Source organism: Falco naumanni, chromosome 4 (genome assembly GCF_017639655.2).
Source record: "Falco naumanni isolate bFalNau1 chromosome 4, bFalNau1.pat, whole genome shotgun sequence".
Lineage (NCBI taxonomy): Eukaryota > Metazoa > Chordata > Aves > Falconiformes > Falconidae > Falco > Falco naumanni.
Genome location: NC_054057.1, coordinates 59,496,284 through 59,520,201, shown reverse-complemented (window position 1 = coordinate 59,520,201; position 23,918 = coordinate 59,496,284). Strand labels below are relative to the sequence as shown.

Below are 23,918 nucleotides of genomic sequence, written 5' to 3'. Positions count from 1 at the left end.
GAATGAATTGTCTGTTTAAAGGAGCAGTTAGAAGAGTAATACAGTAGGGCTCCGTGTATTATCGCAAGGGACATATAAATAGGCACAGTGAAATTTCCTGGATGTTATCTAGGACACAACTGTAATAGTGTGCCTGACCTTTTAGGACAGATGTCTAGAAAAGTTTGCACCTCTGTTTCAGCAATTCCTCCAGCAGTAAACAACCAGCAAAAATAGTGTTGTCTTTTTCTGTAATATGCCACAAAACCCTGTTGATAACTGTCCTTTACAGCAGTGAGGAGGAAACACCTCTACCCTTTCTATGTAGTAATGCTGTACGACCACCCTTGTGGCCTTCTGACATGTGGCTGTTGCTTAAGTGTAGAATGGCTTTGCTAGCTATAATGTGATGCTGACTCAAAGGACCAAGCAATCCAGCTGGAATCACTGATGCCTCTTTTCCCTCACTTGTTCATTTCAGTGCCTGGCACAGCTCTGAGAGTAATGGATTAGACAATAAAAGTACATTGTGCACTGGACAGAGAACAAAAGCATCATCTATTCTGAATCTTGCCTGTAAGATATGTCCTTTGCTTTTATGTATACTTTGCAGGGACGTCTGGTTTAGCTGGAGATGTTGCAGCTACTAAAATAGTTGAATTGGCCAAAAAGAATCGTGAGATAATGGCTGAGACTGAGAGTGAAAAAGCCAAAGTGAAGCAACTGAATAACAAAGTCAAAGAGCTGGAGAGAGAAGTGAGCCATTTTTCTTATTTTCTTTTTGTGTGCTAAAACATAGAAATCCCATTTTTGGGCTAGAGGATTTGTAGAAAATTTGATTCATGATCCCCTTTTGAATTTGCTCTTACATCCACACTTGCTTTGAGTTCTTGTAATTTCTGGCCATGATAGGAGAGAGGGATGTGTGCCCTCAGCTGTTTTCACCTTTGCAGAAAGGAGGAGCTAGGAAAGGATACCCATAAGTTACAATAAGCCAAAGATTTATGAAATAGCAATTAGGAATTTTCACTTGTATTTGAAGCACAGAGGCTTTTCTAGCGGTATGGCAATGATATTTTTCTGATTTTTTTTGTTGTTGTTTTTGTGAGGAGGAGCAAATTTCATAACATTATGTCTGTCTTTCCCACCTTATTTATACCAGTAATTAATTAGCGCTCTATTCTTCCAGAACTGAGACAGTAACAAGCAATATCACATAAGACAGCAAATCTTCACCCAGGCAAATTCATTTTTCTGGTGTAGTATAACTTTTTTATGTGCTAACCTTTCACAGGAATAATTCTACTCAAGTGACTGCTGAAATGCAAATTAGGTGCCCTGATGTCAATGTTTACTTTGTTCATTGGCTACTATTGCTCTTCCTTACACAATACTGGTAAAATTTGAATAATTTTTAATGCTTTTTTCCTGCATTTTGCTTCCCTAGAAGACATCATTTAAATAGATCAGTAATGTTTATCATGCTGACAGATGCATTTTGACTCCCATCTTTCACAGTCAGTTACTATCATGAATCATTCATCTATCTGAATTGTACCCCAGTTACCTGAAAGATCAAGAAATGGTAGATTAAATTTTTGAGACCTCCTGCATAAATCCAGAGTGTTCTGGTCAGAGAGATCTTGTCAAACAGTTGGCAGGCTGGCTAAGAAATACCAGGGGTAGCTGGGGACTCACAGAATCACACAAGTAGGGGAGCAAGCCATGAATAATTTCAAGAAAAATCAGCTTGGTTATAACCCCCTACTGCAGAAGCGTAATGACTATTATTCAAACAGAAACTTAAAATATCATCAGATATTGACCCCAAAGAAAGGACTGCAGATGCTTCAGGAAAGGAAATCAAACTCAAAGCAAACAGACATGTTCAAGGTGCAATAATTTTTGGTCAAAGCAGAGATGGACACTTTAGATATATATTAATCTTTCTTTAGATACCAGCACCATCAAAATCAGAACCAAACCCAACAACCTGCCCCATCTGAGGTAAAGGTGAACCACAGCATGAACCCGACTGGAACCATGCCCTGATCAGTCATCTGTATTTTCTCACAACTTCATTTGGGGAGGCTCTTCTCTAAACTAATGGTCACTGGCTGAGTTTCTGGATTGTACTTGGTTGGTAGGACTATAGGAAGATGGAAAAGACGGGTAAAATTAAAGCAACGTTTGACAGTGGGAGGTATCTATGAAAAATGTTGAATGATGAAAGAGAAGAGCTGTCACAGACAGGAACCTGCAGTGATTCACATCTCTTTAGTAACTCTTAAGCTAAGCTGGATCACTGTCTAGACACACTCATCTTTTTCCATAGATTGTAGAAAGAACCAAGACACCTAAAGTGCCATTCAGTTGCCAACATATAAGTGTGAAAGTTCAGTCTGAGATGCCACTTGACATCTCAGATGTCCCTGCAGGGCTGTTAGATGTGACAGGACTGGCAGTCCTGGTGCAGCAGCTGAAGGCCTGCTGAACACCTTCGGATGCCTCTAGTGGGACTGGACAGCTGTGGGTGGGCAACAAAACAGAGTCTGCAGTCAGTCCATCCATTTGATGTAATGTAGAGAGAGCTGAAAGTTAGGCTTCCCTGAGTGTATTTTTTCTTTGTACAGATACCCACACTGAAAACAAGGAATGTCTTGATTTGTGAGTTTAGTCACATACCTATGCCTACTTCTAGATAGATGCCTTAATATCTGCAAAATTAATTGTGGTGTTGGTACCTTACAAATGCATCACAGTATGCACTTTCAGCAGTAGAAAACACTGTTATTTTACATAAATATTTGCTCTTTGCTTGTATGAAAACTGAAATATGTGTAAATCAGAAGTGTTTTAACATGACTATGTTCCCACAAACAAAAGGAGGTGTGGCCATTGAGCAATCACTTAGCAAAGGGTGATACATGTAAACAAAGTCTGCAAACGGATGTTTACAGACAGCTTCCTTAGAATTAGACCTAGAAGCTGCCAACGCAGCTGAAATTTCTCATTCTCAGTCCATTGACTGAAAGTGTATGAGCTGAAGAGAAAGGGTGGCCTAACCATTGATTTGCTTCCAAGGAAAGGGTGACATTGAAGCTGGCTCCAAGTTACACTCTGTGTTTCCCCAGATATCACTTTAATGAAGAAGCTATTCCTTAGAGATTTCTTTTGTTCAGAAATAATCAAGATTTTCCACCCACCTCAAAGAATGAAGTCTCAGCCCTTTGAAGCAACGTTTCCTGGCCTTTTCCAGCTCCAAATTCATTGTGCTTCCGTCCAGTAAGAAGTCTTTGCAACCTTAGCACAGGACATGGTTTGGAGCAGCTCTGTGACTGCCTGCCTTTGCTGTGGCAAGCAATAGGGAGACCTGTTCTTCATGGGTTGAGAAATGCTTCTTTAGAGCTACCAGCTAAAGAAGAGCCTTAACATTATTACTAAATTGCAGCTATAGGGCGTTAGGTAGTTGTTTCTCCTTTTACATTCTTCTGCTGAGTAAAACTGTGCTTTTTATGAAATATCCTGTACTGTACTGGATTTGCATTTATGTATATAAACACTTATTTTATAAACCTATGGTGACAAAATCCCCCAGAAGTCTGGATAACTTATCCCATCTCAGCAACTCAGAGGCATTTTCAGTGAAAGTATTTCACAGTAAAATAACACATGCTTCTTTGGGAAGCATTTCAGGAAAAAAATTTATGCTTTCCTACTGATTCTGTTTAAAAAAAAGGGACAATGAAAGAGTCTTTTTTTCTAGAGTAAATAACTGTCCATGGTGTAACTTTTTTTGCTAATTAATATTGCATGGAGGTATAATTTTCACTGTATTCATTCTATAATAACTATTTTTTCCAGCTACAGACAGCTGTAGAAAAAATACGTTCTCTTGGTGGTGATGCAAGAATCAAGCAATCAACTCTGAAGATGACGGAAGGAAACTTGGTATGAATTGTAATTGAAGAGAGGAAATCAGAAGCTGATACTTAGTTCTCTTCTGTTGCATAGCCGTTTCCTTATGACAAGGGTGTATCCCTGTCACTAGTTTTGTGACCAAACTGCTCTGTTTATATCTCCCCTATACCCCCAACGTTAGGGAAGGCATGGGTCTGGGAGGGGATTCAGTGATCCTGATGAATCTGTGGATCTGAATCGCTTTGGGTTTTTGCTGAGGATTCTGTTCTTAACAAGTACATTCTTCTCTTCGAAGGCTGAAAGTCCAGAGGTGAAAGCGTTGCAAGAAAAATTAACCACAGCCAACTTTAAAGTGATAGAGTATCGTAACCAACTCCAATCTACAAAACAGGAACTGAGGATGATCCAAAAGGTACTGTTGCAGGATGCAGTGTGTGGCTGGGATCCTGTGCAAGAGGTATATGCTTGTGAAATCAGGAGGCTTCTTTTCTTTTGAGCTTTGATTAGCCTCCAATAAAGTATTATATATCTAGTGAACGTTAAGGAGGTAAGAAAAGGTGTGCATGCAGTGGTTGCATTGGAAGGATATGCACATGGACACACGGATTTATGCTCTACCACCATAGCTGAATGACTGTGTCTGTTATTTCTATAGCTATGATGGGTACAGATTCTTTAAGGTTTGGAAGTCCTTGTTCAGCAAAATAGGTTTGTGATTGACTTGAAGCATACATTCAGGCCCATTCTTCCTTTCCAAAACATTTAATTATGTATTTACTTTTAATGTAGGCTTCAGTCCCATGGAAGTCAATGGGATTAAAGACTGTGCTTGAACTAAAGCACATTTAAACAGATTGTTGGAGTGACATCCAGAGTAACCTTTTCCTCTTTGATTCATCATGGATTTTGAAGCATTACTATGTGCTCTGTTTCATTACTTTGCATAGGAGAGCTGCAATGCAGATCAGAGTAGAGAATATGGTCCTAAAAATAGAACTCTGCTGACCTTTTTATAAATAATTTAAATGCTCTTCATACTAACTTTAGCTCTCGTTAATATGGCTGTGTCAGAATTGTGCAAGACAGATTGGCTCAATCTCTGATTGCAAGGGTGTGTATTAAGACAATATCTCTGCTCTGTTCCTGTTTAAGATCTGATTAAGTTTTCATTGTATCAAAAATAATTACATATGTTGAAAACTGTTAGTAATGCTTAGTAAACCTTGGTGATGAATTCTTCTTTTTTTGCAAAAGTAGCACAGTTTGACACTTGGCTATACAGCTAAATAGTACAATTTGACACTCCTTATGGCAAGCAGGAAAACATGGATTCCTATTTTTAAAAAAGCAAAGAATAATATTCAAATCTATCACTGAATTACCTACCTCAACAAGTAAAACGATTCATGTTAGCCAAACTCCTCCTACCCACCAACAATCTATATTGTAATAATGATCTGAAAGAGCTTACAACACATGAGATACTGAATATCAGATGCAGGCCGCTATGTGCAGATAACAGTGTTTTGTGTTTACTGCTAGAGAGAGCAGCTTTCCCTCTGCTTTCCCCAGCACATGTGTTTAAGCCTGGCCTTATTTCTGATGTTAATCCCTTTTTCATAGCTTTTAGCAAATGAAGTTGGGGAAGATGTGAATATTCAAAATCTCTTGACCAATTCTGGCAGCTGGCGTGGACGAGCCCAGCAAATTCTTGTTCTCCAAAGCAAGGTGAGTTAAGACCTTGCATGGTGCCATGTAAGCTGGGTGCTGGGATGTTCTTTCTAAGTATAGATATTACCTCAGTTTAAGGTAAAGATTTTGTTAGTCTTCATTAAGTAATTCCTAACATCTATACTTGCTTATAAGGTGTGTCCCGGTACAGTATTTACTGCAACTACATGGCCACTCTTTTCTATAAGAAAGTAACTGTTAGAATAAAACACTTTCTAGTAATTCTGTAGTAGTTTTTTGAGGTGGGTGGACTGTGTGTGTGGTGGTGGGGAGTTAAATTTTAAATATATGTTGATATGTGCAGGGTCTTTCAGAGTTCCTGCAAACTATGTTAATTAGTCTAGTGCAAATACGCAAGCTTCAGTATTTAAGCTGGGAATCTTCTGCGTCTGTGTCGAAGGAGAGAGTTCAGTGACCTTGGAGAGCTATGGCAGCCTAGTTAGAATCCCAGGATGTTTTGAACGTGCCTCTCTCCACTGAGTACAGAAGGAGCCCTGTCAGTGTCTGTGCTCTGACTTAGACACCTTTGTTCAGTGCCCAAAGTCAGATGGGAAGAATTGAGGCCAGATAAGATTTTCAAGTTGTTCCCTCAGGAACCTCAGTAAAGTCTTTAACTCTTGAATCTTCTGAAAGGCACAGTCTAGCTGAAATGTCAGCTCAAGACAGGGAGGCAGTTTTGTCTGCATCTTAAAACTTCTTTCCAGCAATTTGTTACATATTTTTCCTGATTTTCTGCTGTTTAATTACCTCTTTTTTTTTTTTTTTTTCTTTTCTTTTACCCGCTCTGATTGACTTCTTCTTTTCCCCACTCTGATTGACTGAAATTGTTAACCTCTACTTTCCCTTGAGCAAATTACACTTTCCTTCCATTAGACCCCCTAGCTGGGATTCATCTGAAGACTGCACATACTGTACTCTGCTATAATGTAGAAATTTCTTTCTGAGCCAGTCTCCCCAGGGCCCTTCTGTAGTCAGTGGGAATCTTGTAAATACAGTCACTGGATCAAAAGTGAGGTAGGTGCATCTTATCCTAGAAGACACATCCAGAGCAGGGCAGAGGAACTCTGCTGGAGCAGTGCCCATTTCCTTCTACTGACTTTAAAAGAAGTCTGTAGTGAATAGCTGAGATGCAGGGACTGAGTTCACTTGACTACACATAGGTGTCTAATGCCAGCCAAGATGCTGTAGGGTGTCCCTCTGACCTCTGGTCGTCTCTCCAGGGGAGCATGGATGTCTTGTAGATCCTGCATCATACATGTCTCCAGTATCCCAGGGCACCTAAAACAGTGCTAGGTACCTAGCTAGACTGTACCTTTGATTGTGGACATCCTGGACAGTGATTCTGCTAAAGACCAAGATGCTTAAATGTATGTGGGTGTCTGCCCTTTCAGAAGAGATCTAAGATATTCTGTTGCCCACACATGTGTTTAGTGGCATTGAAGATGCTTTGGAGTATCTGTCTGGCCTCCACATGTGGCTGTAATAAGGCACAGATCTTTCATGTGTCCTGAATCTCCTGTAGGTCTGGTGTCATACCTCCTCCCTGCACAGCTGCCCTAGACATCTGCATGTTTGTTAACAGCTAGCAAATTTAAATTTGAACGAACAGATACTGCTCTGTGTTAGTTAACCACAAAAATGTCAAGACGTAATGCGTTGCTACTCCCTTTGGTAATGTCCTCTTTGATGCTGAACCCCTGTACTTCTGGTAAAGGCTCTGGGTAAGCTGTCATTATTGTCCTCTAGGTTCGAGAGCTGGAGAATCAGTTGGGTCAAAACAAGAGCAGAACATCACTGAGTGAGATTGATGAGGAATTGCTGGCACTTAGTGATCCAAGGAAGTTGTCAGCCCAAGAGAAGAACTTGCTGAAGATTCGCAACTTGGAAAAAGAAAAGAAAGAAACTTTGGAGGTAAAAACCTGTGAGCTGACAGAGTCCTGTTTGGGTATATAGTGTGTAATAACTTGCCTTATCTTCAGGGTATATGTTACAGCCTACCCAGAGACCATTTCAGAAACCCACCTGATCTGCTGGAGGAAGTTCTGCTGCACTTTACAGACTGAGCAAAAGGTTTCCATGCTTGTTGTCTGTATTGCACTCTTGTATGGCTAGGCATCCCTCTATGGTACAAGATTTGGGCTTCCCCTCTGCTTCATGAATGCTGTGTCAGATGCATCCATTTGGCCTGCAATGTGGCCAGCTGACAGGTGATGCTGGAAAGAGGGAGAGAGGCTCTAGGTTGCAATGCAGCTGGTATTGGCTTTATACTGAAGGCATATATAGGAAGAAGCCCTGCTCTCCAAACTGTGCAGCATCCCTCTCGCCCTTGGGCCAGATGTGCATTCTTCATGCAATGTTAAATATAAACATCCCCCTCACACCTCATATATCTGTATGGCTGTGGCCTTCTACACTTGAACAGAATGAAGCTGAGAATGACACCAGACACCCTCTAAGAGGCATTCTGAAAATGGGTCTTACCATTCATCTATCACATGTAGTTGCTACAAAAATAAACAGACATCCAGTGCTTAGCAGTGGAGAGAGGCTATAGCTAGTGGCATATGCTGTAAACCCTGAGATGGGAAGAATATGTAGACCTGTGTCCACAAGAAATGTGGGTAGTTGTGGTCAGCTACACATACTCAGGTTAGCAAAGCACATCTCCCTTTGTGCCTCTGCTGTATTCACTTCTGTAGAGGCCACCTGGCACCATCCCAGAGCTTGATTAGCTGCTGCTTTTCTCACCACAATTTAACCATGCAACAGAATGAGCAATGAGGTGATACACACCTTTTACTCTGGGCCATGAGAATGAAAGAGGAGATTTATAGCTACAGGCACACAGCACAGGGAAGGCTTTCCTCAATAACTGTAATCTGTGTGATTCTACTTCTGCCTCTGTGTTTCGGGCTCTATTCACAATAACTTCCCCTGTACTTGTCCATTAGTACTTAACTGCTAGCGTGCTCTCTGGCCAGTTTCATCTAGGTGAAGGCACGGCTCAGGGAGCAGCATATGCCAAGGACAACTTCTACTAGATAGTGTGTGTAGTGGAATGAAGCTGGGTTAATTAGCACTGATAATATACAACTGTGGGTTGGCTTCAGGGGTGGCGGGTTGGTCGATGTAGATAAGGTGCAGCTGTGGCTGGTTAAGATGTTGGGCAGCCAATAGAAAGACAGCAGCTGAGGAAGAATCAGGAGGAGAGAGAACACATGCTCTGGATGAGGCGAGATGAGAAGGCAGCAGAGAGACTGTATGAAGGGTATGCTGGTATGAGATGGTAGAAGACCTTGTTTCAGCTTGACAGTCTGGAGAGTGCAGTGACAAGTGTGGCATCACCACCCTGTACCTGGAAGGAAAAGGGTTTCTTGATGGAGAATGGTGAGGTGAATGAAGAAGCAGGAGCATACCGGATCAGGTTTTAACACAAAATTATCACTTACTTCTGGCACACACTGCACTAATCTAGTCCACTTGTATTTCTGAGCAGACCATTTTTTGATGCTGGCAAGCAGGCAGCAAGTAATAGCATTTGTAATTTCTACTGACATGGTATGCCAGTCACATTTTTTAGATTCTGCCAGGCAATGTGTGATTCCTTTAGCTCACTAAAGCACCTGGGGCTTGGTGATAGGCTTTAACTGTCATTTCCTATGATGTGTTTTTGTCACTACAGAAACTCACTGGGGAACACGATGCTCTCCAAAAAAGTCACGAGGAAGTGAAAAAAAAACTTGATGCATCAAAAGCCAGGAACAAGATATTGTGCTGTGAAGTGAAAACCCTGAAGGGACAGATCATAACCTTGCTGGAGAAAGGAAAACACGACGATGAGCTCATAGACACCTTGCTGGTACAGTCTGACTATTACTGTTGGTCCCAGCCCTTGCAGATCAGCCTTCTTTCTATAAGTGATGAAACATGATGTCATTTAATGACATGATGATGCAGACAACCTTAGGGTACAAAAGAGCCTGATGAATCAAACTGACAGCCAGAGGTTTCCTAGTCAGCTAAAGCCCTTCTGCATTTTGGATCAGATCTCATGTAAAAGGCTGCAAGACAGCACCAGGCGTGACCCAGCTGCAGTTAAGTGGCTTTAAACTGAAATAGGATTGTCTAGTAGGTAGAAGGGCTTCATTCCTGACCTGTGAAGCTGGACTGTATTCTCTGTTCAGCTTTCAGCTTCATTTGTAGATATTTTTTTTTCCTTAGAATGCCTGCACTTTCCTTAGAATGCTTGCACTTTCATTTGTTGGTTTACACAGCCCAAAACACACAAGCTGAACCATGGGCACTAAGCCGTGCGCGCATTCATTTGCAGTAGCTGGAGCTGAGAAGATTTGGCCCCTTCAAGACAAAGAGTATTATCAGAGACTCCAGATGCAGTTACACTGAAATAAATGACTGCTGTCATGGGATTGCAGGATCCGTTTGTTCTGCCATGGTTCTAAATGGTCTTCCCCGATTACAATAATAATCATTAAAAAAAATTAGAAAATATACTACTTCTTTAGAAGGCTTAGTTCTGCGTTTCCTGATCCAGCTCCTCACAGGTTTCAAATCACTTCCATTTCCTTGCTTCTGTTCATAGGTTTTAGCTAAGATATACTTATGACTAAGCTGGTATTCACCTTTCTTGGCAGCCACGGGGAATATGGGTACTGACCAGCAGATTAAGCAGATTACAGAGGAGCCAAATAACAGTTGTTACTTTTGCCAAGTCTGAGCATTCTCACTGAAATTACTACAGAAAGATGCGAGTTTACTTGAGAAGGAATGGTTAACCTGCTTTTATCCCTTACATCAAAGAAGCACCTTGCTTGTAGTTTGTTGGCCTGCAGAATAAACTATCCGACAGGAATTAGGTTTGTCAGCATGAGAAAAACTCCAAACCCCACTGGTAAAACAGCCAGCCTCATAGCTGTCATCTCATGCTACCCTCATCTTTTAATACCACTGTCACACAATCTGATCGTGTTCTAACTTCACAGAAAGCACATTGACATCTTTACTTTTATCTAATTTATGAAAAAGTCACCTTTGTCAAAGGCCAGACTCTCTTGATCTCCTTTCTGCTACACTGAGTAGCAAAGATGCCAGCAAACTGAATCTCTCAGTTGCTCAGGTCTTTTCTACTTGCACCGTCCAAGTCACTAAAATCTTGATATGACAAGCAGGGACCAGTGGGGACAGACTCTTTGCCCAGCTGCATGTGTCTGGGCATTGCAAGTAGATGTACTGTGCAGTCCTTTCAGTGCAAAATGCTGAGAACAAGGCAAGTTGATCTCATGCTTTAAACATTGGATCAAATTCTTGGAGTAGCACTAGTGACATCAGTGTGCTTACACCAGGGAATGGGTTTGGCAGGGCAGTGGTTTGCCCTAGCATTCCGAAATGGGTATTTGTCTTGGAAGGTGAAAACATCCAGGGGGTCTTAATAATCATTGTGTACAAAAGTGGAGATCTCACTCATTGTTTCTATTTTATCAGATCCAGCAGAAGCAAATGCAGGAGATCTTAAAGCACTTGAGCGAGCAGGATGAGAAGAACAAGGAGTCCCAGCAGATGCTAGGGCAGCACTTGAACAGTGAGGTTCAGCAACAAAACTGCCTTATAGAGAAGCTCAGACAGATGGTGGCTGAACGAGAAGCAAAGGTTCAAGAGCTGGAAGAGGAGATTAGGCAACTCACACTTCAGGTAGGCAGTCAGAAGAAATTAACTAGAGGAGCACACTTTGTAATTGTTTTAGATCTGCTCTTCCACTTCCTTCTCCCTTGTTATCTGAGATGGTTGCTAGCTTGTGACACTTAATACCGGTCCTACTGACAGTCTCTCCCGATGCAATGATAAAGCAGGAATTCTTTCTTGTAACTCTTAAGCTTCTTTCCTGTTTGTACATAACTTCAAGCTGTTTAAGCAGCAGAAAACAGAAATATCAATCACATCCGCACGTACCTCTGTGTCAGGACTGTCACATAACAGACAGCAAGGGTTGCACTGCAGTGGGGACTTCTCAGTATTCAGCATCCTTGGCTGCTGACAGAAGCATGCAAGGAAACATAGGTGAAGCCAACATCAGCCACATCCCTTTAGGGGGTGATGGGACCCTTAGTAAGTTACTCTCATTTCCCACTGCAAGCTGCTTCAAAACCTTCCATAGATCTCCAAGCTATTGATACTGGTCTGATGGGCCTCAGGCATATGGAAATATCACTGTACAGATGAAAGAATTTGGAAGGCTGGCCCCTTATGGCTACTATGTTAAGAATGTTTTCAACTTTCATGGTCTCGTGTTGCCAACTGACAGAGGCAAGATGGTACTACTGCCAGCGCACAGGCATGGGAGTTGAGAGGCAGCCACTAACTTGCCAAAGGTTTCTTGTGTGGTCTGACATTTGCAGTCAGATTTTGTTAAAGGGCATTTAGGCATCCAATTCCCATTGACATAAAACCCTACAGGGTTATGCTGAGATTGTGAATCTGTCAGATACTTCAGTAATGGGGGCTAGAGCACTGAAACCAAGATAAAACTTAGGTTAGGGACACAAACCAACTGTGCTGGTGGTGATAATGGTGCTGCTGTACTGTGGGCTCTCCAGCGACACTGTCTGCACCCTGTGATTTCATCTGAAACTGCGCTTTTTATTGATTTTTGCTTTGTTTTCATCCTCCAATGGATAGAAGCTAAAGAAAAGTTTCTGAGGAGGTCCTGTAAATGAAAAGTTCTGGCATGCTTGTAGCAAAAATCATAAGCTGGTGATAAAGCATTGATGCAGCTGTTTTCCTTTGAAATGTGTAATTGGTTTTATAACCTGCTCCAACATTAACAGAATAAATCTGCCCATCAAGGAGACAGTTCAGGAGCTGATACACCACCTTCTGAACTCTCAGAAGATCCTGGTTTTTCTCTGCTTAAGCCTCTGGCATCAGGCAGCAATCAGGTTGGAAGGATTGGATCTGCTCGGTAAGAAGACCCCAATATCCATGTTTAAAATTGTTGTGAGTTATTCAGAAGCATGGTTTTCCCAGCTAATTGTATCAAACCACAAATGCTGTGCACCAACAGCTGTGGCAGCTTGTTTACAGTATATGGGAATCTCTAATCACATTATCTCTTGGACTTTCGTCCTGGAACAGATAAAGATATACAGACTTGCAGACATTACTACATTTGGCATGATGGTAGTGCAGCTAATTCTTTTTCTTCCACTCAGATAATGTTTATGTGGTTAGCTTAAGTGCCTGTGATTCTTTCTTATGAGAAACAGGGCTTCTAATGAGCAGACTTCTGAAAGCAGGGTGACGAATTAATACAAAATGCCATTTTAGGTAAGCACTAAATCACCAGTGCATTATTTAAATCAATAAATACACTTTGAGTAGGGTTTTCTCTCAAAAACATTGAAAACGTGCCACATTGTTTGTTCTTAACAAACACCCTTTTTAAAGCCTCACTGAGGACCGTATAAGTTACACTAATCTTAATACAGCAGTAAATCTAATTTTTGTTTACATGGCTGTGACTCTGGTTGCTCTGGCTGTGTAAAGAGACCACAGCACCAGAGGAAATTATATCCTTTCCTGTTAAAATGCTGGTTTTGTTGCTAAAGAGTTCATAGTGTAATTGACAATGAGGATTTGAGACTGGTCTTCTGAGGAAGGAGGAAAATTTTCATCAAAATAAAGTTGCAACTGATTCCTTCTGTGTAATTTTAACTCACCTACCACATTACTTTAGACACTGAATTTGGCTATAAAATTGTCAACTGTATTCCTGACTCTAAGTACAAAATCTGAGAAAAGTTCTCAGTGTTTTCAAGGTAGAGTTAAAATAGCCTTAATTTGAAAGTTTCTACATCTCTGTTGTTACATCCTTATGACCGACTTCGTTCTCCCACTTCTAACTCTGCAGAAGTTGTGCTCTCCTGGAGCAAATCTGTGTTTATCCACTTTTTTACTTATGTCTGCTGATGGTAAGCAGGAAGGCAAGCAGGAAAATGAGGTTGGGTAATGGCTTTGTAGAAGCCACTAAGTGTAGTGCATAAATTATTGCTTGTATATGTGGCTAACATAGCTCTGTCATGAAAATAGCTGGCATGTCAGGTGGGCAATGAATGAGTCTGAAAATGGCAGGAGCTGTTAATAACTTGGTCAGCAGGGCTCACTCGTTCCATTAACTTTAATATGCTGATGAACTCTCTATTCCATTTTACTTTAGTGAATCGTCTTTTCCTATCAGGAAAGATGAAATGAAAAATGCTATAAATAGGAACTAAAGCCCCTTGGAGATGTCGAAGTAAAAATCTGCATTTTTGGACTGGGCCGCTTCTGTTATTATCAACCTTAACTGGATTTTAGGATTAACCACTCCCAGCCTAGAAGGCAGCTCTGCCTGTTCCACAATATTAAGGCTTTATCCTCTGTTAGCTGCACCCTGAAGACAAGGAAACATGGGCTAAGTCTACAGGGACTTGCCTTAAGGCAGCTGCGTTCAAATTCGGAAAACAAACACACACTAGAATTTTACGTCCCTAGCATACATATCATTATGCATAAAACTCACCCAGACTGGAAGCGATACTCTGGTGTTAACTGTAACTCCTCCTCTTGCAACAGTAAGCCTGACAGATCTTCCTGAGGCTCTCCGCAAAGCATAAGGGTTCAGAAAACTGTATAAAGTATATTTTAAAAAAGCATTTGGAAATAAAAGTTGTACATCTTGTAGAACAGGGGTTCATTTGGTTATGAAAGCATGCAACGTGCAAACCCCATCAGCCAGACACAGTAACGTGTGCTTGTCTCTCACCCTTGGGTGAAGGTGTAAGATGAGAGTGCTGTGTGCGAGGGTCCAAGGCAGTGCCTGTGAGGAAACGCAGCAGCAGTGGCTGCGTGGTCGGTGTGAGCCAGGCAGGGTCGAGAGCTATTCCTGCTCCTGAGTTGCTGTGTGGGTACTCTCTGACACAGAGCCCCACAGTGCCGGTCTGGATTGCCAGCAAAGTATCCCCACAAGCACAGAGATCAAACAATGAGTTGTAGTTTTCATACGTTGGAGACACAAGGTGTTTTTGCAGCATGTTTGGGAACTGGGGAGCAAGCTGAGCTGTTGTGTATGCAAGGCCTGTGTGATGCCCACTTAGGAGGCTCGGGGAGTCTTTTCCCTACAAGGCAGCATGAAAACAGACGTTGAAAAGTGACTGGAGTTCTTGGAGGACTGCCCTCTGCAGAGCTCAGTGCTTAACAAAGCTTTCTTCCTCTCAGCACGGTGTCCAAGATGGGCCATACGCTTGTAGAGTCGGCAGCTACTAAGCCTTCCCTTCTCAGGAATACCATCACACCTGGAAGGTATGTGTAGAAACGTCATCATAAACAAGGGAGGTTTCCTGCACTGCTCCGCAAGCTGCTGGCAAGCCTTATCCTTGTCTGCCTTGTTTCTGTAATGAACAGCTGCTTTCACCATCCGTTCTACCTGATGCTGCCGAAGAGCTCTGACACAGGCTCTAACATCTTGCTATCTTAATTTTTTTAATGATTGCTAGTTTTATGCCCCATAAATCCCGTTTTTCCCTTTTCACCCCGAACTGTCAAGATTTCTCCTGCTTTTTGCTCTAAAGCAGATATTCCTGAATACTGCTATGCAGAGAGGTTAGAGAAGTAATGAAGTAAATAATAATGGGATCCATGGGAAAACTGCCCCTTCCTTTCATCACATATTAGGCACAAAAGCGGCCATTATACTAATGCTGCCTGAAGCCTTTCAGTGCGAGAAAATCAATACCATGCCGTTTAATAGCTTAGTGCAGCACTTCAGAGAACCCACATATAGACTTCTTTTACTTTGGCAGTAGCAATGGGAGGAGAGTTGGTGATAGCGAATTGATCAGAGGTGGAAGTTTGTTTTCAGGGGTGATGGGAAGGGAAAGCTTCCTTGCAAAGGAAAAGACCTTTCTAATTAAACTCACGGTGGCTTTATTTCCAAATACTTGTATTCCATTTAGTGCAGTATGGAGACTGATGCTGGGGGGAGGTAGTGAGCCTGGCTCTGCATTCTGGCTTAGTCCTCAGACAAATGTATTTTGATATGTTTTTCAAATCTTGTCTTTGTTTCATTTCTTTCATTTGTGAAATGGGAAACGGACTCTCTATGCTTCTGCTGCTTTTAGGCTTACTGGCACTGACAGCCCGGATTTGAAAGTGCTGCAGACGCAGATCACAGAGCACAAGGCGCTCTGCCAAGCTGCTGAAGTAGAAAAAGACAGGCTCCTGGAACTGGTCACTGTGCTGCAGAAAAGGTAGTGGCTCGCTCTGCCAGTGTCCTTTGTGGGATGCTGCGATTCAGGAGTGCTTGAGACATGTGAGAGTCTATAGCATGCAGTACAGTCCATCACACGCTGCCAATGTGAACCTTTCCTTAAATAGGGGCTTTTAATTTTTTTCTGCTCAATTTCCCTGACTAGTTGATGATTCATTTTTTTTATTCTTCTTTTAGAACAAAGGGCAGAAAAAATGGTGTCATCTTCACGCTTGCTGCACCTAGATAGAACTAGAATTCGTATATTTATATATGTGCGGTGTTATTTAGGCAGCAATATTATTCAGCAGTAGCAAATACTATAATTATAGTTATAATCTGACTTCTGTTCCAAAAGCTTTTCACATTCTTTTAAGTTTTGCTATGTTCTCTTCTAAATTAATTTCTTCTGGTTTAACTGGAGCATAGCAGTGGGTTTTTTTTCTTCTGTTATTCAATTCTATTTAAGATGATGTTAAAAGCTAACTATGTTTTAGGAGGGCAGGAAAAGCAAAGTCTTTTATCTTTGGACACCTTTTAGCTGCTGCTTTTATTCCCTGTTAAGGAATGTTTATTATTTGATTCCCAAATCTGTATTGCAGTTTTAGGAAGATATACTTGTGTCTGTGTGCTTTTGAATACAATAGGCACTATTTGCTTGCTTGCTTGCTTTATTTTACAATAGTTATAATTTCTCACTTGACTAACTTTTGTCCCATACAATTAATTGCAGTGAGAAAAATAATTTTTTAACTGTGGTAGAGGTGCTTTTAAGGGCTAAATCCTGGGAAAATACACTGGGAGAATCTTATTCCTGTTTGTAAGCCCAGTGACTTTAATAGAGTTATGCAATTAGATAAAGATGGAGGTGTGAGTGGTAGCTGAAATAGGGCCATCAGAAATATGGGATAATGAAGAACACGGAGTCAACGAAATGCACAGCTGCTTGTAAAATGTACCGTAGACTGATGATTCAGCAGCTCTGCAGTTACCATGAGTTATCAAGAGTTCCTGCAGATAAAGTAAATTTTGTGGATTGTGTGCAATAACTCCTGGAAGACCCCAGGATAATAGAGCATCCAGTCATATTTCAACATGAATATGTGTTAAAAAAAATCAGGCATTCCTCCTCTTCCCTTCCCCTGTTGGAGTGTGGGTCAGCAAAGCTCAAGTAACACATATAATGCTTAAGTCAAGAGAAGACCACTGGGAATGGTTACAGGAGTGGGATTTCTCTACAGCAGCTGCCAGAATTTAGGGCTGTGTTTCACAGTCACTTTCTGCAGAGCAGTATATACTGTCAGAAGATTCTGTTGTAAACGAATTGTAGGATTGGCCCTGCTGGAGGAAGGGGGAGAGCTAGAGGAACATTTTAGTTTGAGTTATTCATTTTAACAGAGGAACCTGGTCAAATGCAAGTTTAGCGAATTCAGAACCACTGAGCGAAATGTTTCTCATAGCATGTCACCAGCCTAGGAATTCACTACCACAGGAGGTCAGAGCCTTGCCTGTAGCTAGATTTTTTAAGACAGTGATTTAATTTTATTATAGTTGTAATATTTCTTTAGTTATGCCAGCTAGGAGGGAAATAAGTAATCAGGTCTCTTGATTCAGAAAGTAATAGCTGTCACTTGTGGGGTCAAGAAGGAAATTCTTTTACTCTGCCTTATACAATGCAGTGAGTTATTTCAGGTTTCTCTCTCACTTTAAATCATTTGGTATCAGGCACTGCCCCACATGAGATGCACTGCTGGCTGCATCTGTGGGTACACATAACATTTTTGCTGTTAATTTTCTAATATTGTGCAGAGTAAATAGAGAGGGAATTTCCTCTTCCATACTGTACTGCAGAGTGAACCATCAGTTTCTTTTCCACTCACTTTCTTCCGCAGTAGTGTCTAATGGCCAAGTTTATTAAAAGCAACCTCAAGTTTCTTTTCTTACTTTCAGATAACTGACGCAAAACAGCTAAATGCTAGACAGCGTTTTTATAAACTATTTTCCCTCCAAAGTTTTTCCAGAGTGTTTAAAAAATGCAGTTTATTATTCCTCTAATAAAAGATCTCTTCTCAGCAATCTGCAGCTTGCCTGCTCATCTGAGTGGTAAATTCACACAAGCAGCCAGTGTTAAGGGATCTAGGCAACCTCCATTAATGAACCCATTATTTGCAACTGTATTCATTATTTTATTCTGTTTTGCAAATTTAGAGGATGTCATCTGGAACAATTGCAGTGGGATTTCTGCCTTTGAATGCACGGAAAATTCTCCTTTTCCCTCTGTTGGGATCTATTGGGATCTATGCAGCATGAAGAAGGATTCAATATCGAGACTCATTGATCCTTAATAGTCATGACATAAGTAAGCTGAACTACTTTTTTTTTTTTTTTTGCCTATGAGGGTGGAGGAAGGCAGCAATAAAGTCTTGAAAGCTGAGAAAAGGCTTCAGGAAGAGAGGCGGCGATGTGTCATTTTGGAACAGCAGCTTGAAAAACTGCAGATGGATCCAGGGAGGAACACAGGTGCACAGAAACCTCCCCTGAGGAGCAAAACAGGTGAGGTGGAGTCCTTATCTACAACTATGTCCCCCATTCTACCTCTGTGGTTAATAGACAGCAGCAACAGTTGGACTTTGATCTGTCAAACCTACACAAATGATTGACCTTACACATGGCAATTCGGATTTACTCAGGCCAGTGGACCAGTACAGAAGATAAAATCCTGGCCCCGCTTAATTCAAGAGGATTTTGCCACAGATTTAAGTGGGACCAGGACTTTTGCAATATGTTGTTTTCATGGCATGACAGTCTACAGAAAAAAACTTGACGCTGCTCTGGGTTTGCCACCAAGCCCACTGCTGTTTCCCCTTTGCACTTCTGGCTGACAGATTCATCTGAAGGTTAAGAACAGAATTAAAGGACGCATCCCAATTTAAGGCCTGTCAGTGTCTATGAAAAACTATTGCTGGTGATGAAGTAATTAGATCTGGTGTAATTTATTATCCCATGAACATGATAATCTCCTGCTATAAATATGAAAGCCTCACTAGCATAGTTAAAGGAGGAGAATTCATGGTGGATGTTAAATTTTTATTTCCTTGATCAGATCCTTTTATTGCTTAAGGACTCTGATTCTGTAAAGTGTCTAAACTAATAAAATGGCACATATTCTTATGGAAACTTTTCCAGTGGTTTCCCTTTTTATGTGTATTTTCATAAAGTAAAAAGACTTTAAATGCCAGGACTTGAACAGTAGGAACAGGAATTTCAATTTGACAGATATTGGGATGGTGTCGGGTTGAGTTAGGGTAGAGTTGAGTTGAGTAGAGAGATCATAAGCCTCATCAGAGACCTCGTACAATCTCTTGGCCTGCCCCACGCTGAAATGCATGATCTTGGGCTGTAGGGGGACTGCCCTACAGCTCAGCAGGTACATGGCGTGGCTCTCATCATTACTCCAGCCGACACTACGGTGTGTACTAATGCTACCTCATCAGCTTCTTTGAGCTGATCTGTACTGAGCACTATGGCCTGTATAAGCATTCACCTCCTTTTCCATCTGCACTGGCGTCTTCTTTCTTCTTAGGCATGGGTCAGACTAAGGTAAGAAACACCACTGTAACTGCATTGCATTTCTTTGCATTTCCCATTGTAGTGCTCTTGGTCATATGCAAGTTTGACAATCGGAGCAGGACTGTGATGCAAGAAATCACATGTGGTTGTTCCCTGTGATCTCGATTTGTGCAGGAGAGCTAGGGTCTCTGGTGTAACATCTACACGGTGCTCAGGACCTCAAGGGGAGCACTGCTGTTCACTCATCCAGCATGGTGAGAAGACTGGGTATACAGGAACAGGACTCAGAGGGGCCTTTATCCTGGATGAGGACTGAATGATTGCTTCGCACCTGCTCCCCTCTGTAATGCGGGTCCACTCCTTAGCACAGAACTGTTGTGTCCTTACAAAGGGCTCCCAGCCAACACTGACTCATTCTCATGTGTTTTTCTTTGAGCACAGACTTTTAGAGCTGTCTTACCTGTGTTCACCGAGAGCCTGACAGCAGAAAAAGTAGCGCAGAAAGACTCGGATCCTAATAGAAGCCTAGTGCTTAGAAACAAAGTGCTGCAGCCATTGGCCTTTAGGATATAGGACATTCATCTTTTTAAGAGAGCAGTGCTGGGCCTCACAAAAATGGTGTTGTGGTATATCCTTTGTGATTTCTGGGAGGGTTTGAAGGTGAGAGTCTTTGGAATACTCATATGGTTCTGCAGATTCTCAGAGGAAGAAATCAGGATATTTGTAGGGACAGGTAGTAGCCAGGTGAGAGTTCTGGGAATGCAGGTCTCAATGGTACACTTTTGACTGACTCCATGCCTTCAATAGTATGGGAGCATTTTGGTGCTGTGTCTAGAGGAGAATTTAATGGATTTTTTGAGTGCTCAGACTTTCATACAACCTGGTAGTGCAATGTAGTGATGTGCTGTTCCGTTATCATACATGTGCTCCACTTAGCTTTCCTGGCAACCTCAGAGATATGGTGATAAACTTTCCAGGTCCTAAGCCATTTTGGTCAGTTTGGTAACTCACCTCCGGGAGATCGGCATTTCATAGCCAGAGGAAACAGGCTGTTCTTAGCGGTGTGACAGGTTCCTTCTTACTAAATATTGAGTTCATTAGTCTCGTCCGCATAAGAACTAAAAGCAAATGTAGAAAAGGATTGGCAGTAAGACTAATAAGAAGAAATCCGCTCTAAGTCTGTTAAGATGAGGAGGTAACAATCTATTTCACCATCCTTCTTTGAAAAGAGCTCAGCCCCTTGTGATGTGCCCAAACTCTCTGGATTTTGTGCAAGAAACAAGTCTACAAGTCTGTGATATACCTCTTCAGCTGAGCATGTAGGTTATCAAAACGCTTTCATGCCATATAGTTGGGGAAATAAGAAGGAATGAAAAGCTTGAATATAAAATAGAGACTAGAGAACCCGCTAATTAACATAATATTTTCTTTTCTTTCTGAAAGTGCAAAATTGGAGAGAGCTGATCTAATTGCTAATCTAATGTTTCTAGTCTCTTCAATTCAAGGGAAATAGATAATGATGCTGAATAGCTAGAAACAACCCAGTTGTGTTTTAAAATTATTCAGGCTTTTAGGTTTTTGGTTTTTTTCTGTCTTACCCAAATTTAAAATTAGCAAAGAATAACCCCAGAGGAGAATAGGTAAGTAACAACAGGTTCTCCCAAGCCTGGTAAAACAGGACAACCTCATGATCAAAAGCATTTCTTGGTTATACAACATAGCCTTTTCTTCTCATATGTTTTTCTCAGAGTTCAATACTTTCTGCCCTGGTTCTTTTAGATGTTCCAGATGAGGAGGATTTAGTGTTTTAATACCAAATTTACTTACTTGAAGATTTTTGATGTTACATGCGACTTTAATTTGGAAAAGTGATACAGCAATGTACTGAAATCACAATTCAGCATGATATAGCAATTACAATGTACAGTTGAATCGCAACACAAATATGACCCCCATTACCAGCCTAGATGTTCACTGTCACAATGCTGGGTGTCCCCAGTTGCCAGGAAGGAATATGGGGGTTGAAGCCAGCTCAAGCCCGCTGTTTTCTTTAAAGATCATTTTGGTGGATTTTTTGTTTATACTCTGTGTTGGACTGAACCACGTATACACTCCAGTCACGTTTGTCTGGCTGGCTCAGGTAGGTGGTACTCTATGGATTAGGGAAGGCCATTTACATTTACTCAACGGAGTCAGCTGTAAACATCACCCTCCAGTCCCCATGGTGTTGGGATGAGTTCAGCTTCCCCTACGAAAGCTGTGGTCACTTCCTACATTCCTTTCTGAGCTTCCTGAGCCTGTCATCCTTGCCTGTCTTCTCCGAGCCTTCTTCCATTGTAGGGGTTCACTGGTCAGTCACAGGTGTTTTGCTTCTCCAATCCCAGCAGTAAATTTGAATTGTATTCTCTCTATAACCCTGAGAAATGTTTGTGTGTCCCTTTGAAATCACAGGAGCAATGCTGCATGTTTTGGGTAGACCTTTATTTAGGAAAGCATTCCTCATTTAGAACCTTAGTTTGAAGTACACATTTAAGCGCTTTACTGCATTTAACCTGTGTTGTGTTTATGCTGAGGATCAAAGTGCTTTACAAAAGCTGTTTCAGTGTGTGCCACATGCAATTTTTATCACAGGCATTTAGGAAGCAACAGCTGTCATAATCTTAAGTGAAACACAACAACAAGATAAACATCAAAATAATCCTTTTCAACTGTTCCTATTAGTTTGCCCACTTAAATATTTTGGATTAATTTTTTTCTTCTCTAAATAGGAAGGCACACATATTACTGCATTTAGCCCTGAAATGCAAACTCATCATGTTTTCATTTTGCTGAAAAGAGGATAAATAAAAGCCTGTCTTATATATTTACAGAATTTTCATGGATAAACAGAGAACTTAACAGATTCCTTAGTGTTTATTCACTGTTTGCTGAGATTTACTCAGTGTGCTACCAAGTGAAAATTGGTGTTTGATTTACTAAAATGCCATTTTGTGATTAAACCTGCAGGCCAGCCTGTGAGTCACTCAAGACTCACCATGAATGCGAGTGATAGACAGGAGCTCTCTGTAGCCCAGCTTTCTAAGTTGCCTCTAGAATCGCAGGTCGAGGAGCTGCGCACAAGGTATGGTTTCCCTTTCTCCATGCTGTGTTACTCGCAATAGCTAAGAGTTGTTGCTGTCCTTTTTGCAGTGATGTTACCTGCATCTGCTTCTCAGAAGATAAAACCTAGTGAACTCTGTAGAAATCCCAGATCCTCTGGACTGAACTTGTCTATGTCATTCTTAGAGAAATTTCCTAATAATTATACAGATACCCAGAAATGTTAAACTAATGCAGACATTAAGCAACACAATGCAGATGCAAGGAAGACACCTTTTTTTTTTTCTTTTTCTTCCCTTATGCATTGATTGCAAGCTTGTTAGTGAAAATAAAATTATAATCTTTAACAAAAGAGGTCTGAAAAATACTTTGGTCATCTAATACTCTTCTGTCTCAAAGATAGAAGGAACAAGTGTTAAGTCTGCTCTTTCTTACACCTGTCATAAAATTACCAGAGAGCATGTGTTTCAGCATTTTCTTCCCAAGAGCTGAAGCACTGTTCTAATTTGCTTTGAAGCCTCACAGCTCACATGAAAGTTTTCTTTTGTTTCCTTGTAGGCTTGTGATCCAGCAGGATGAGAATGAAGTGCTGAAGGCTGCTTTGGAGACTACTGTGAGAAAGAAAGAGGAAGATTTTAAACTGTATCAAGACACAATGGATCAAGTGAAGGATATCTTTTTACAGGCCATTCAGCAGCAGAAACAAGAGGAGAGTTAAACGAGATATTCAGAGTCCTTGGGCTGCCAAGCAGGGAGAAAGCCCAGGCTTTGTGCCCATGAATTGAAATGCAGTGGCAGTGTAGTTCTGCAGCCTCAGATCATGTCATTTCTTTAGCATTTCCAGAAGAGATTGAGAGATGGAGGCAAGTACAAAAAGAGTGAAGGTTTTGCATGTCAGCAAATTCTGTCTGTAAGAGTTAGCAGCTGGCTCTGAGATTGCACATGCTGTACGTTGGTGCAATTTAGGAAGCTGCAATTCTGCAGTGTGATTTTGGGCAAAACCTCCCTGGTTTCAACAGTTTTCCTCAAGAGGGTTTGATATTCAATATGCTGCTGCCTTTATGAGCTCTTGAAGGAATTTTCTATACAGAAGTTATGCCGGCCCTCTTCCAGAGCCATGCCAGGAACAAGCAGAGTTCTGTTTTTATCAGCACACTGATACCTGTCTGTCTCAGGCTTTCTGTAGTACTTAAATGCAGAGGGGGAGGATTAGCCTGGCCTGTGAATAGCTGCAAATGAACTTTGGGTGGGCTCCACTCACCATTCCAACCAACGTTTCTTTGCTCGAACATATTGGCAGCAAAGTTTTCTGCAACTCAGT

The 23,918-nt window shown here is 41.3% G+C and overlaps 1 protein-coding gene across 1 annotated transcript in view; it reads left to right on the top strand.

Moving 5' to 3' along the window:
* Window positions 1–23,484, top strand: part of CCDC13 (coiled-coil domain containing 13) — a 31,961-nt gene extending 8,477 nt beyond the window's left edge. Inside the window, exons 5-17 of the mRNA XM_040593129.1 lie at window positions 593–735; window positions 3,844–3,930; window positions 4,196–4,312; window positions 5,524–5,628; window positions 7,378–7,542; window positions 9,314–9,490; window positions 11,131–11,337; window positions 12,471–12,604; window positions 14,899–14,982; window positions 15,801–15,929; window positions 18,327–18,481; window positions 22,505–22,619; window positions 23,156–23,484. Of these exons, the coding sequence (XP_040449063.1) occupies window positions 593–735; window positions 3,844–3,930; window positions 4,196–4,312; window positions 5,524–5,628; window positions 7,378–7,542; window positions 9,314–9,490; window positions 11,131–11,337; window positions 12,471–12,604; window positions 14,899–14,982; window positions 15,801–15,929; window positions 18,327–18,481; window positions 22,505–22,619; window positions 23,156–23,315 (1,778 nt within the window). The 3' untranslated portion in view covers window positions 23,316–23,484. The remainder of the gene's footprint in view (window positions 1–592; window positions 736–3,843; window positions 3,931–4,195; window positions 4,313–5,523; window positions 5,629–7,377; window positions 7,543–9,313; window positions 9,491–11,130; window positions 11,338–12,470; window positions 12,605–14,898; window positions 14,983–15,800; window positions 15,930–18,326; window positions 18,482–22,504; window positions 22,620–23,155) is intronic.
* The last annotated feature ends 434 nt before the right edge of the window (window positions 23,485–23,918 follow it).